Raw genomic sequence first — 15231 nt, forward strand, 5'->3', positions numbered from 1 at the left:
AATTTCTAGGGGTTTCTCAATATATAGGATTTTTCAGCGATGGAATCACGCCGAACGGAGCCACAGGTGGCCCACAAGGCAACATGGCATGACCACCCCCGCGGGCACGCCCTGTTACCTTGTCACCTCATTATGGGTCCCCTGGGACTCCCCGAAGCTTCCTGGGCCTCTTTCCTTCTAGAAAAATCATCAAAAAGTTTCGGGCAATTCTGAAAACTTTTATTTTCTGCACAAAAACAACACCACGGTAATTCTGCTAAAAACAATATTAGTCTGGGTTAGTTCCAATTAAATCATATAAAGTGCATCAAAACCATAAAATATATTGTAAACATGGGTAAAATGGCATGAATACTTCATAAATTATCGATACGTATGAGACGTATCACCCGACAGTAATTTGTTTACTCACTGTATGCTATGTTCGAGAGAGAAGCCTCGAGTCAAAACTATGTCCCCCCGGGTCTACTTAATCATATATGCTATTACCCTAAAAATACCTTGTTATAATTTATTATTAGTATTTTACTTTTTATATTTATATATCTATCTGTATAAGAATTAATCCTTGCAAGTGACGAGTTCAAGAGGCTTGACAACCCTCTTGCCCGCGTTGGGTGCAAGTCTTTGGTTTTGTGTGTGTAGATGCTGACGACGAGAGTTTGCTTGATTCTCCTACTAGTTCGATAACGTTGGTTTTCACTGAAGAAAATACTTATGGCTATTGTATTGCTTCACCCTTCCTCTTAAGGGAAAAACCCAACGCACATCACAAGTAGCAGGCGTGTATAGCGCCCTTTTGATGAAGGTAGCCATACACTTACAAAGTAACATAACGGTGTTTTTAAAATAGGTTTAGCCGCCTCGTGGTAGTGTGATGACTCACAAGTGTACGGGATCATAACAATCTTTAAAGGAAGTATTGCAACGAAATTTATTGATTTAACACGAGGTCATTCAAAGAATATTTATAAGGCTTAGCAGTTAAATTTTCAATTCAACCACACTTGAATAGATAACTTGCTTGCAACAATTTATTAGTAGCATAGTAATATGATAGGAATAGTGATAGTAACAATAACAGTAGCGAAAAATGTATTGCAAAGTAGTAACTTTAGAGAGAGCACAGTAGTACAAAACGGAGGCATAAAAATAGATAGTGGGTTTTGTTCAGATGAGATTCATTATGTAACGGTCATAACATAGAGCGACAACTAACTAACTTCAATTCATCAATCATATGTAGACATGAATTCGATAATTAGTCGTACGTGCTTGCGATAAAAACTTGCGTAATATATTTTGTCCTATCCTTCCATGTAGTGGGATCCTAATAATAATTACAGGTAACTAAGGCATTTCTCTTAATAAATAATTGGATCAAAGCATTAACAAATAATGAATACGTGTAATCGATAATTCTCAAGGTAAAGTCACCCCATCGATATACCAATTATTGCCACTTTGGGATCTAGGGTTTAGAAGAACAACAGGTGCATACAATTTGCAGATAAGACTAAGAAGACAAATATATTGAACAAAACATAAAGGGTTCAGATCTGAAATCATGACACTTGGACCCTAGGGTCAAGCATTAAGCATATCAAAGTCATAACAACATCAATCTTAGAATATAGTGGATGCTAAGCATCAAGCCCTAATGGCCGGGGGCGATCCTCCTTTAAAAAAAAGCATCAAGCCCTAACAAATCTGACATCTTTTACGTAAGAAAATCTCATCCAATTTCCATCTATCTCATGTGCCTACATAGGAATTACTCACACATGGATGATAGCATAATGAAATTGTTGCTGAAGAAGGGTTGGTGATGTCGACGATAAGGATCCATCTCTTTGGGGCGCGACTGGAAACTTGATCCCCCCAGGCCGAAAAAAGCACTGGCGCAAATGCCCAACGCACTTCGCCGGATACGCTGGGGGTCAAACGGCTCGAGATGCTCTAAGACTTTTATGAGCTGATTTGGATGGAAGCTGCGTGCAGATACCCTACCAAAGTTCCTTTAGAAAGACAGGTAGAGATGATGAAGAAATTGCTTCTGTTGAAGGTTTTGAGCAGATTGGAGAGGGTGGTCCATATGATGGAGATGATCCAAGTCTTGATAATGAAGCTAATGGCAATAACCATAAAGATAGAGAGGATATGGATGCTGATGACCCGAATGAGGGTGATGAACCCACTGATGAATTAGACAAAGTGAACCTCACAGCTAGCACTTTTGGGCTTCTCGCGGTACATCGACTGGAAAAGGTGGATTTATCTGTGCCTACTGTGGATTTTCACCCTGTGAGTTTTCGTGAGGAAGTTTTGGCGAACAAGACACACAACTTTTTCCTGTGTAAATGGTTGGAGCTTTGGGCTCCATTAAAAGACCCCTGTTCAGCTCAGCGGAGTAGGCTAATTCTGACAAGAAAAATGAAGGGTGCTAAACCTGCTACTGGCACTTCCTCTAAGTGGGCTCCAGTTGTTGTCCAGAAACCCCATACCAGAAATCATGGTCATGTGGATATTATGGCCAAAACTACTGCTCATCAGAAGAAAAAGAATTTGGGAATTCCCCAGGTCTTTCAAAGGGGCGGGTTTGGAGAAGCACCAGGTGCATCCTGTCCAAGCTCAGTGGGTTTGTCCATCAACGGAAGGTTCTGCTGGATCGTCGTCCAGGAGAGACATTGCATGTGGCTAATCCTTCCCCGGGCCGCGATCGATGAAGAGAGGCGCCACATTCTGATTTCCAGCACATATTGGTTCCAATGTGCCTGATGAACCTTTTGGGGTGTCTGCTCATACGTGTGCTGCTTCTTTAGTCTAGTTCCTGACCTGCAATGACAGTATGCGTTTCTAAAACAGCCATATAAGATACCCCCTCTGTAACTTAATATAACATGTCAATAACCGGAAATTGCTTTTGGAGCTCGGCCTCCATGGAGGCCTTTAAATTTGAAATTCAAATTTCATGAAAATTCATATTTTTACATTTCAAAAAAATCTAAAAAAAAATACAGAGATAAGTGAAGGCATAACACACATGTGTGTAAATTTTTAGAAAAAATACGTTGAAATGAGGGCTGTACAAAAAAGACAAATCTGAGGCTTTTTAAAACATGATAATATTCATCGTTCCAGGCGAGTGAATTTGTCTTTTTTGTGCAGATCGTTTTCAAGGTATTTCATCCTAAAATTTTACAGACATACATATAACATCCTTCCTTACTTGCATATTTTTTTTCAGATTTTTTTGAAACCGAAAAGCTTGAATTTTGATTATTTTTTTTCAAAAATTTCGGCCACCATGAAGCTCGGCCTCCAAACGTCCATTCTCGTCAAAAACATCTTATATTAAGTTACAGAGGTTGTATGTTTTAAAGAGACCCCCTGCCTTCTCGGCCCGATTATACACCCAATTAGTGATGTGATTCACCTTTCCTTTCTCAGTCCTGAAGCTACATAGATTCAGTCCAGCGGGATCATATGGCATTCACAATTTCAGCAGCCACAGATCGCTGTTAGTCAGGACAAAGAAATGTATTTCAGAGCAAACTGTTTCTGCACCCTTGCAATGCAGTACAGCAGAATCAACAGATATGTTCATGCAAGTCCTATACAAGGTCTACTGCTCCAAAGCCAATCTAAGCTGAAAGGAGCACCAGAACAAAGCTATAATTGAACAAATCCACCGTAGGATTTGCAAAGCTCAACCCAGAGCAGTGTGGCGCAACCGGAGCACCTAGTGAGCACTAGTGCACTACCAGGAAGAGCAGAAACAAGCAGAGGTCTCAGGCACTTGCAAACGCTGCGCCATGTAGAGACAAGACACCCAAGAGGCCAAGAGGAATAGAAAGCTTCTGATGCTTTCAGATTAGTTCGACTGCGAGCCACCTTGCGATTTCTCTCAGTTCCATGTTGTCAGCAATCCTCTCCTCCTCTGAACTTTTGCAAATGCAATGGTCAGTTCTGTCGCCTCGATAACACGAAGCAGAAGCACATCCTCTGTATTTGCTCACCGAGCTCAATACCATATAAGCGCCGTTCTTCAACTTCAGCCACCTCCAGTTCAGCTTGTAGTAGCATATATGTTAACAGAGAACCAACGCACTACGAAGCTCCATCAGCTGCATAGTTTGACTGTGCATGCCACCGTCTGAGCCCAATACTTGAGCCTAGCTTTCACTTCCTCTGGATTATCACCTATCAAAGCAATATAGTTGCTGATCAGCCATGGGCAGTACATCTTTTGTAAGGAAATATAATCTCATGATTAAATTAACAGCAAATCGAACAGATATGGAGAACGTGCTTTGCACTGCTGGGGTAAGGGTAGCACGATTAGCGCATCTTCGAATATTTATATTTTTTAGGAGGAAATATGCATTGGAGAGAGGAGCATAATTCTCAGTGGGGACTGCTCTTGCTTTGCTTTGTTGTGAAGCTTGTCTTGGAGATGACAGTTCGCCCTTACCAAGAAAAGTGAATCATTGAGCAAGTCACATGTTCAGTTTTTTCAGGGACATGCTCCACTTCTTTTATTTGCCTGTCTCTCATGTCGATTTCCCAAATAATAGGACTAAGAATACTAGCATTGTTTTCTCCATTCTACGCTAAAACTTTTTCCTTTTTTTCCCATTTGGCATCAAATTTAGATGTAACCAAAACCATAGGATACAAAACAACGAAAAAGCTCAGTAGAATCTTGGAATTGCCTACCATCCTAACCTTTTATGAACAGCCAAAGAAATGGCTTGCAATTTTCCACACCAGACATATTACAGACTACACCATGCAAAGCACCATCAAGACAAGGGCGAAACTGAAACCTATAGAATAAAGAATTGGCCATATCCTACCAAGAGTTGGTGAGTGCAATCGTAACTCACAATGAATTAACTGAATTGACATATTTTCAGTTGATTGCCTTAAATCTGTACACTAATTCATATACAGACAGCACACCTGTTGTTGTCCCGTAACAAAATGAATGTCGCAACTTTATGAGTTTGTGACAAATAGTATAACTAATACATGGAACAAACTGAGAACACTGTTGTTAATGAGCATGATTTATTGGAGAACAGAGATGATCTAAATCAGACATTAATTTGAATTGTTGCTTAATACTGGTTATAAATTTCCTCATTTTGCAATAACCTGGATGCATACTGTCTGGTACAAAGTATTGAAGCATGGATATCTTATATCTTCAGAATACATGTTTCGGCATCAGACATGAAAACCTCAATTTATCCAAGCAATCCAACACTCTGAACCAAAGTTTACTTCTAATCATCCCCAAATCAGAGAGCTCACGCACCAAAACAAACAGAGAACAAATCCACACCTTCGCATCGCTCCAAAACTGAAACTTTACCAAGAAAACAAAGAACAGGTGTACAGGAAAGCAATTCTTACCAGGGCCGGAGATCTTCCAGTCCGGGATGGGCGGCGCCGCCGGCGCAGCGGGCTCCAGCTGCCCGACCACCGCTCTCTGCTCGTCGAGGAACCTCCGCGTCATGGAGTAACAGAGCTCCAGGCCGGGGAGCGTCCCGCAGAGGACCGGGATCTGGTGGTAGGAGAAGCCGAAGCCGAGGTCGAGGCAGCCCTTGAGCTCCTCCAGGTCCACCTCCGTCAGGCTCCTGGTCCTCCCCACCACCGCGCCGCCGCCACCACTACCACTACCAGAGGCAGCGGCCGCCTCGAGCATGACGCAGCTGCCCATCCGCCGCCTACGGGGCTGCCGGCCGTTGCTGCTGCCTCCGGACGCCGGCAGCTGCGGCTGCGAGGAGAAGTAGGAGGTGGAGGAGATGGCCGCCATTATTTTCTCTACCTGTTTCTCTTGCGGCGACGTCTCCCCTTCGTGTGCGCGCGGTTTGTTTGCTGCCTCTTTCTCGGTTCGGGCTTGGGGCTTGTGGTTTGTGGAGCTTTGTGGCTCGTATTGGCTCATTTATAGGCGGGCAAAGAACTCGTTGGCTGCTTAGCTGCGCTGGAGAAAAGGGTTTGTTTTTGGATCTGTTTGAGCCTTTTAGGTGGGTAGTAACTCATGGATGCCTACCTTTTCTGGCTAATTTTGCGACGAGAAACCCTTTTGGAGTGTGGTTTTCGTTTCTGTAAAAGCTGTTTCGTCTCTCGAGAAAACAGAAGGAAAAACAGATTCTATTTCAGCCATGCTATGTTAGGGCAATATACAGTAGCCCGCTGTGGGTAGTAATTACCAGCGTTATTCTTTTTTTCTTAAGAAAATGTCACGGGGAAGAGGCTTCCCGCTTGAATATATTATTTCGAAAAATCCTACAAATGTGTGTGCAATTATGAACATTCATTCTCTCTCTTACTTCTCTCTCGTCGAGGGCAGAGCCAGCAAAATAGTAAGGGTTAACGTGTGCCATACCTAAAATTTGCCGTCAATGCTTACTATATAGGCTGTATATATGGAAATTAGAGCCGATCCACCATCACAGATCGATGGATTTCTTACCGGTGCATGGTTTTTTCTGTGTGTTGGGCCTGATGTAGTTTGGCTTCCGACTTGACACCATGGAAAAGAACCACAAATACATGAAAACCCTAGTTACCGTGCACTGAGGCGGCATGGAACATGGACGCGCGATATAATCCAACAAGCAGAGATCAACGACAGTCACCCGGCAAGCCCATCAAGCGGGATATTGTCAAGAGCATTCGAGAAGTCACGGCTCCATAGTAACGTGGCATGCAACTTAGGCCCATTTTGCGGGGTCGCTCTTTTACGGAGTGTGCTAGAGATGCTCTTAGTGTTTTTTGAACATTTGCATGGTGGCATTATACACAACTTAGGCTTTGTGTGAAACCACTCAGATGATATAATCCAGTTTTTATAATCTATTATGTCTTCAAACAGGACAACTTATGGTGTAGATTATAAAAATTAGATGAACAGATTATTAAAAACTCATAATCTACTCTACCCCAGCTAAAATCAAATTATGGATTGCTAATGACCCATTACCCTTGTAAAGTTGAAGTTGATTACATTCCTACCACCGCCACCCTCCTTAAAAAAAACAAAAGGCAGCCAAGTCATTATGCAATGTAAAATCTGACCTCTAAACATGTCCACCTAGATTATTTTTATAAATCAGATTATATAATCTATCTTTATAATCTAAATTATCATAATCTATCGTGGTTCCAAACTCTTTCATAAATTTCATCATACCTAAATGTTATTCCTGCCTTCACCACTGCTTCCCTCCGCATCATTAAAAATCTTATGTAACATCTCTTACACATAGCTTGCGAACGACTATTATACATGTCGCAGCTGCGTTTTCTTGTAGATTAAAAGAGGGCGTGTGCGTAATAATTCGTTGCTCTACATCATGATCTGAACAAGTGTTTCCTCGGCAGTTCCGTGTGGCGGACAAGGATTAAATAAAGCATGCCCTTTGTGCTAATACCACGTCTTTAGTGATGGCTGACGAGTGATGAGTAAATCCCACTCCAGCTGCTGCTGTTCTCCAGCTACGAGACAGGGTCAGACGAAAATGGTGGATGGAGGAGTCATGGAGATGGAGTGGACCGAAAATTACGTGCACTACGACGTTGCCGTCAATTGTCATGGGCCACCGCCCACCGGCGGGCAGCAGGGACCTGGAGAAGAGAACGGGCGACTCGCGTACGTGGCTTTGCTGCCCCGCCCCTCAGCACCTCATGATCACTCCCACTCCTCCTAGGACTGTCATGGCTCTTTTACACTTTTACTTACACACTCGACCTAGTATAAATAAATGATTGAATTTGATCACCTCCTCCGTGCAAAAATGGCAGGTGGTTAAATTATACGCCCTCCTTTTTAAAATAAGTATCGCTGTTTTAGTATAAAAATTTATATTGGTTTAATATTAAATTTGCGCCATTTATTTTAAGATAGAGGGAGTACCACATACACTATTGGAACAAAGGGCCACCTGCGGTGCTCACCAAGAAGCGAGAATCAAGAACTAGGTTCCGAGGTACGTGGACACGAGGTGGCCAGGTGGACCGCGGCGCCTGCACCTACAGATGTCATCCATCATGTGGATGTAAGTACAAGGAGAAGCAGGGAAGGACTTGTGTGGCGGAGGAGCGCAAGACCGGGCGCGGGCGGCCGCCGGTGACCCAATGGCCCTCGCCCGGAATCATTCTTGTGGCGTGGGGCTGAAGCCGCCGTGGCCCAAGCCGATCCCTGGCCGCTTGTTCGGTCGCCGGCACGTCCAGCCACACGCACGCTGCGGGGGGCAAACCACGTGATTCCGTCCCGTTCCCTGGCGATGGCTACGCTGCACCCTCTCCGCTCGTCCTTGAGCCGGGCCAGCTGCATGCCACAGTGATCGGCGCACATGCACCGAGGAGTGCACGCTACCTAGGGATGAAAATAAAGCGAAAACTTTTTTAAAACGGATCGACGCACATGCCATTGTGTTTTCGCTTTTTTAAAGTAAAAATAGAAACGCATAGGAAATATGAAAACGGAAACAGAAATTTACAAAACAAAAGTGAACATCGAATTTTTTATGCGAAAACACAAACAAAAACGAAACCGTATTTTCCCATGAAACATGTGCGAAAACGGAACTCTTCGCTTCCGCGAATATGGAATTTCTGCTTTTATCGTAGACATATCTTCTATACCTAAATAGCTAGCTCCCGCTAACATATTTCTCTTAACATGGAAACATGCCACCTCATCATTCAACACATATAAGAAACATATGGACGTTGCATTTCACATGCTTGCATGCTTGTAAAATTTCATTTTGTTATGCTATTTACATTTAATTCTTATATACTTTTAAAAACTATTACTTCAAATGATGTTTCGTATAACCAAAACCTCATTGTAATATTGCAAAATATTCCCGTGACAACATGCCGGGCATCATCTAGTGATGCGTTATAGCCCAATCACCAAACAACACACAATGACACAATGAGTAGACTAGAACATTTGAGGCCTAACTTCTACTATTCGTACATGTACTCAACTAGACCCTATACGCAGTTGTCTAATACTACTATAATACTAGGCTAAGTTGCTAACATAATGATATTATTTTGTAACCACGTTAATAAATCATTAATTTATTTGGTTTTGTGTGTATTTCTCTATGATGCAAGTGCTTTTTAAGTTCCGGTCAACACCCACTTTTGTTTCCGTTTTCGCTTTGTATTCAGGGTCTTCAAATGCTTCTTTTCCAACCTTTTCATCATCAACGTAGTCTATCATCCCAAAAATAACGGGCACAAATGTTAACCTATTTTATAAAATACTAGATTGAAAACTAAAAATGCTACTGGTTTTGGTTTTGGAATTGGAGTAATAAAAATAGAGATGACGATTTTTAAGTATAGATTTAAATACATAAAGGGGGATTTAAATAGGAACGATGTAGAAAACTTGTTCCAAATGGTGTACAAGTGGCACCATTAAATAGGTAAGGTTTTAGCGAAATTTTACAAATTTGAATCACTCGATTTGGACTTATTATGAGGACTGTGGAATTTTTGCAAGAATTTACAAAAAATAAAAAATAAAAAGAAAAGCCACCTTGTAGCTCGGCTTGACCAACCCGTAGCCGGGCCGGCCCGGAGCCATGTCAGCCCACGCGATCAGGTGCGCGCACGCCCATGTTCAAACTTGACGGTTGGGGCCCGGCAGCCAGTGACACAGAGAGGTGAGGATGACAGGCGGGGCCCTCTTGTCATCTTCAACCTTGCGACCAGGTAGGTGAGTGGGCTCACCGATGACGACTGGGGGCACGGTAGGGCTCGAGGACGGTGGGAATGGAACCAACGTCGAGCCGCCGTTCGGGTGGTGGTGAAGGGGGTCACCGGAGAGGCCTGAGTCACCAGCATTGAGGAACCACTTCGGAGACGCTTCAGGAGGAGGTCGCTGGCATCGTTCTACATAGCAAAAGACGGGAAGAGAGGGGAAATAATCATCAATGAGTGGATGATTCAGAGAAAGAGAAATGAGGGCCGGAGGAGCTTCCCACCATGCAATCTCTAGTGAGCCGACGCAGCGGACTTCAAGCTCGATCTCGAGCTCGGGAGCTCCTAGATAGGTGTGGCTAGGGTGGGAGTGCGACTGGAGGGGAGAGAGAGAGCCGAAGGGAGGAAGAGAGAGGTCTGGGGCGGCCTTATATAGCGTGCCCGGGGCTCACCGTGGACAGTATCCATGGGCATATGTGAGATAGGCCCCGATGAAGCGGCTGAAGCGTCTAGGAGCCGGAGGGTTGGAGAAGAGGAACATGGCGTGGATCCCCAAACGAAACTCTCAAGTCAAGAAGGATGCAACAACTTCTGTTGCAAAGCCGACAAGAATAAAGGAGGACAAGTAGGAAGCCAACAAGTGAACTGTCAATTTTCATCTCACTCTAGGAGACTCCATGTGGTGTGGCATCCATGTTCTTCAACCGTGCCATCAAAGCTGACGCTCTGTAATTTATCCCCAGCCGAAACATCTGATTTATTTCGGCTATTCACACTTTGGTGGATGGGTTCTCCAAGTCCTTTAAGATGAGGACGCATGGACGATATTTCCATATCGCCCTGAGAGTGCATCATGTTGGCGAAGCTGGTATCGGGCTGATGTCGTTCTTCACTGTTTATCTCATACCCGAAAGTCGATGCTCAATTTTACCAATAATTGTGAGGACAGCTTAACTATTGAGTTGACCACTGACAATGACATAGTGCAAGTCGGGTGGTCGACTTGAAGAAACATATTTTTCTTATTTGCAGGATCTAAGTTGAGAGGTGAGGCAAGTTGCACCACGGGATGCATCCATGGAGGCGTTTGTGTTATCAAGACAACAAATATTTGATCAGACCCTACCCAGGTGGCAGCCAGTCTGAGCATATGGCCCATATGATATTATCTCCCTAAGCATATGAATGGCCGATGGAGTGTTGACATTGTCCTAATAGCAAACATGGTGCAAGTTATTTTTCCGCACACAAACTTTGCCGAAAAACAGGGGAGCATGTGTTGACACGAGATTTTGACACGAAAGAAAACATTATTAAGATGGATTCAAATGAAGAAGTGATCTACATGAAAAAGTTCTGTCGTGTTGACATGAACATCTTTAAAGTTTGGTCCATCGCTGTCCGATCTGATCTCAAAGCCCGAAACGGTGTTTAAAGTATTGGCATTTCATATTCAGAGTACTGTTTGGCCGATTAAGCCTCCAAGACGACCTCATATGAAAAAAATGTTCAACGTGGATTATCTTCGTCTCGTTGAAATGATAGATTTTGATATGAAAATTCTCTCAATCAGAGGTCATATGAAAAAATTATAGCCATCAGAATCCGGTCCTACCACGAGGAAAAATGTGGCGCAAGGGATCGCACAACCACCTAAGTGATGTCTCATGGGTCCCGCCAGCTACTCATCCCTCAAGATGGCCTCTAATGGAAAACCTTACAACACGAAAAAGTTTCGTCTCGTCGAGCCGATCGATTTGATATATATATATATCGTCTAAATCTGTGATCGTATGCAACCTGAAGAGATAAAACAAGATCAGACCGAAGTTTTAGTCGGAAAATCCGAGTGAAAAGACATGCCGGGAAAGAGGTCTCCGGGCCATGGGAAATGCTTGCCGTGGAAGAGATTCCCGGAAAAGAGCTTGCCGGGTGAAAGGATTTCCTTGTAAAGAGCTTGCCAGGTGAAAAGCTTGTCGGTTGAAAGTTTGCCGACCGAGTGGAAAATATCAATCTTGGTCAATCCGACCAGAAGCTAAAAATGGGCTGAAACGATTATCTAGATGACCTCGTATGGAAAAGTGTTCTACAAAAAAGTTGTGAGTATCGTCGAAACGATCAACTTTGATTTTGGAGTAATCATCATTTGAGATAACATACGTCCTGTAAAATCTCTACAAAACTCGGACAGCCTACTCAGCCACAGGACCGAATCCGACAGAAAGTTAAAGATGACGTCGTGGAGTATTCAAGATGGCCTTACTTGAAAAAGTGATCAACAGAAGAATTGTTCGTCTCATTGAAACGATTGATTTAGATATATAAAATGTCACAATCAGAAGTTATATGCAGATTTTGTAGCCCGCACAAGGAGCAAGACAGAAGTTTGGGCCAGATTCGGGTTGAATCAGATTAGACTAGAGCTAGGACTCTGGAACGTGAATTGATGTAATTTTCTTATAAGGAAAGCTAAGATGAATCCTTTGCGTGTATGGAAAGTCCGTCGCCTCTTATATATAGTGGAGATGATGGTGGAGTGAAACAACACACAATCGAACAAAACAATCTATACTACTTTTTTGTGTTCATCTACTTTTTATCCCTCTCGCTTGTATCTTCTTCTCGTTCTTCGTCGTTCTTCAAGATTGGAGGGCAGCGAATCCACGAGGTCCTATGGATGGTCAGGCCGATATAGGACAGCCCATAGCCACCACGCGCCCTAACGGGGTACCTCCTGGACGTATGGGGTTTCGGGTCCTCAAAAGCCGCCCGTCAGATTGCTTGCGTACCGCGTTTCCGGACGGATCTCCTTCGACATGAGCTATGATACATCACCCCCAGTGTTGGGGGTATATAGTGACGTGTTCATGTGCGAACAATCTGTTGAAGAGTTTCCCCACATTGAAGGAAATGCTTATTTGTTATATTAATTTTGTTTTTCGTATATGATTTTTTTCGAGCAGCTAATACATGTTTTCTTCGTTGGTCTCGTAGCTATAAGAGTTGGGGAAGACAAATGGCTTACCATACATTCAGATAGCAAGTACCAACACTCTCTCTAGCCCGAGATAAATATGTTTATTAGGTTATAGCTTTCGTTTTTTACTACTCCCTCTGTAAACAAATATAAAATATTTTAGATCACTAATCTAAAAATGATTTAAAACGACTGCCTCTGTCTCTTCAGGTTATGATTAGTTTCTAAGTTTTCTTATATATACAAACAATTCCTGTGATTTGTTCTTATTCTTCATTCGGCACCGATAAAAATCCAATAAAATCGTGAAACATATGTGTTCATGGGGTCCCCTGCATTCTTAGTCTGGTTATCATACTTCGGTCAGTGCCTAATGTTTTTCTTCACAGTCTTGACACTTTCTATATTTAGTTTAGTGGGATCATATGATATCTACAATAACAACTTCCACAGCTTGTTGATAAGCCGGACAAAGAAATTTGTTATAGAATAAACTGTTTCCACACCTTTGCAGTGCAGTACAACACAATCAACAAATATGTTCATCAAAGTCCTATACAGTGTCTACTGGTTGAAATCAAATAAAAGTTCAAAGGAGTATGAGAACAAAGCCATACTTGAGCAAATCTACCGATGGGTTTTAAAGCTCAACCCGACGTAGCACAATCCAAGTGGAGCACCTAGTAATCATTAACATTACAGGGAAGATTAGAATCACTAGCAGGTCTCTGGAATTACATACTTAGAACCCCCGTGATGAATGAAAATGGCAAGCTTCAGTTGCTTTCAGAAAAGCTCTGACGACATATCACGTCGAGAATTTCTTACTCTTCCGTGGTCTCATAAGTCGTCTCCCTCCCTGAAGCTTTTGAAGAGCACCGATCTGTTATGTTGTCGACAGCGCGCATCGGAATTCAGAAGCGTCTCCTCAGTGTTCGCACAACATGTCTCAGAGCCATATGAGTAGATTCTTCAGCTTCGGCCACCTTCAGTTCGGCCCATCGTATCGTGCCCGTGTGATGGGATGGATCGGCAGACTCCCTTGCCGCGACCACTACTAGCTGCAGAGCTTGACTGTGCATGCCACTGTCTGCGCCCAATACTTGAGCCGAGCTTTCACTTGGTCTGGATCATCACCTATCAAAGCCAACGGTAATTGATTTGTCATGAGCAGCAGATCATGTGACGAAGAAATTAATCACAAACAAAATAGAATGTCACCATCAAATGCATAGCAAATCAAACAGATCTACAGAACAGGATCCGCGTCGCTGGTTTTGCATAAAGATATATTCAAGGCAGAAGGGAAAGCTCAACGTTTCTTCAAATCTTCCTATTCATATGTTTATTTGTTTGGGCAGTTGGAGAGGGGAGAATAGTTTTATGCAGGGGCTATTGCCATCATCTTGCATAATAAAAAGTGGCATCAATGAACAAGGCACATATTGAGCTCTGCTCTGTTTCTGTCGTGATACAATACAACTGAGGAGGTGACTTCAGCTGGGGTGATCTTCCTCGCCGAAACTTCACGGAAATGGGAACATATGTGTGCAGAAAGCAATTCTTACCAGGGCCGGAGATCTTCCAGTCCGGGATGGGCGGCGCCGCGGCGGCGGCGGCGGCGGGCTCTGGCTGCCCGACAACCGCGCTCTGCTCGTCAAGGAACCTCCGCGTCATGGAGTAGGAGAGCTCCAGGCCGGGGAGCGTCCCGCATAGTCCCGGGATCTGGTGGTAGGAGAAGCCGAAGCCGAGGTCGAGGCAGCCCTTGAGCTCCTCCAGGTCCTCCTCCGTGAGGCTCCTGGTCCTCCTCCCCACCGCGCCACCACCAGAGGCCGCCTCGAGCATGACGCAGCTGCCCGTCCGCTGCCGGCCGTTGCTGCCGCCGCTGGTAGAGGCAGGGTTGGCGCCGCTGGACGCAGGCAGCTGAGGCTGCGAGGAGAAGTAGGAGGTTGAGGAGATGGCCGCCATTTTCTCTTTCCCTTGAGACCTTTGTCTTCGTATGTGGTTTGTTTGCTGCTGCGTTTTGGGTTCTGGTTCTGGTTCTGGAGCTGAGGTGCCTCAGGCTGGCCGCGGTTCTGGCTTATTTATAGACAGGCAAAGAACGAGTGTGGACGTCTCAACTCATGGCCTATGAACTCGTTTTCAGAATACAAAGATGTATGCGTGAAACTTTTTTCAAATTTTTTGGACAACTAATAGTTGATTTTTTTTAAATGGGCTCATATGCCCATGAGTTCATCCATGCATTTTCCATGCTACTGTACTGAATGAAACAACTCGTTAACTCATGCATGGATGCCTATCTTTTCTGGCTGAGTTTGCCAATAAAGCATTTTTGTAGTGTGATCCCCGTTTCTGTAAATCTGTATCTCTGTCTCTCTCTATATATATATATAAAAGAGAAGAAGAAAAAAACCGACTCCATCATAGCCACTGTACAATTGTTCTGTAATACTCCCCCCGTTCCTAAATTTAGGTCTTTTTAGAGATTTTACAAGGAGACCACATATGAAGTA

General features: G+C 43.6%; 2 protein-coding genes across 2 annotated transcripts; both read right to left on the reverse strand.

Annotated features, from left to right (window-relative positions):
• Positions 1 to 3521: 3521 nt before the first annotated feature.
• On the reverse strand, positions 3522 to 6059 carry LOC123445051. Its single transcript, XM_045121975.1, has 2 exons — positions 5422 to 6059; positions 3522 to 4203 (listed from the first exon to the last, which is right to left on the reverse strand). Exons 1-2 carry the CDS (start codon positions 5951 to 5953, stop codon positions 4124 to 4126), a joined length of 612 nt encoding a protein of 203 aa, XP_044977910.1. The 5' UTR covers positions 5954 to 6059; the 3' UTR covers positions 3522 to 4123.
• A 7101-nt stretch (positions 6060 to 13160) lies between these two features.
• On the reverse strand, positions 13161 to 14764 carry LOC123445052. The gene is made up of 2 exons (XM_045121976.1): positions 14284 to 14764; positions 13161 to 13852 (listed from the first exon to the last, which is right to left on the reverse strand). The coding sequence occupies exons 1-2, from the start codon at positions 14681 to 14683 to the stop codon at positions 13773 to 13775; spliced, it is 480 nt and encodes a 159-aa protein (XP_044977911.1). The 5' UTR covers positions 14684 to 14764; the 3' UTR covers positions 13161 to 13772.
• Between the last annotated feature and the right edge of the window lie 467 nt (positions 14765 to 15231).

Source organism: Hordeum vulgare, chromosome 3H (genome assembly GCF_904849725.1).
Source record: "Hordeum vulgare subsp. vulgare chromosome 3H, MorexV3_pseudomolecules_assembly, whole genome shotgun sequence".
Classification (NCBI taxonomy): domain Eukaryota; kingdom Viridiplantae; phylum Streptophyta; class Magnoliopsida; order Poales; family Poaceae; genus Hordeum; species Hordeum vulgare.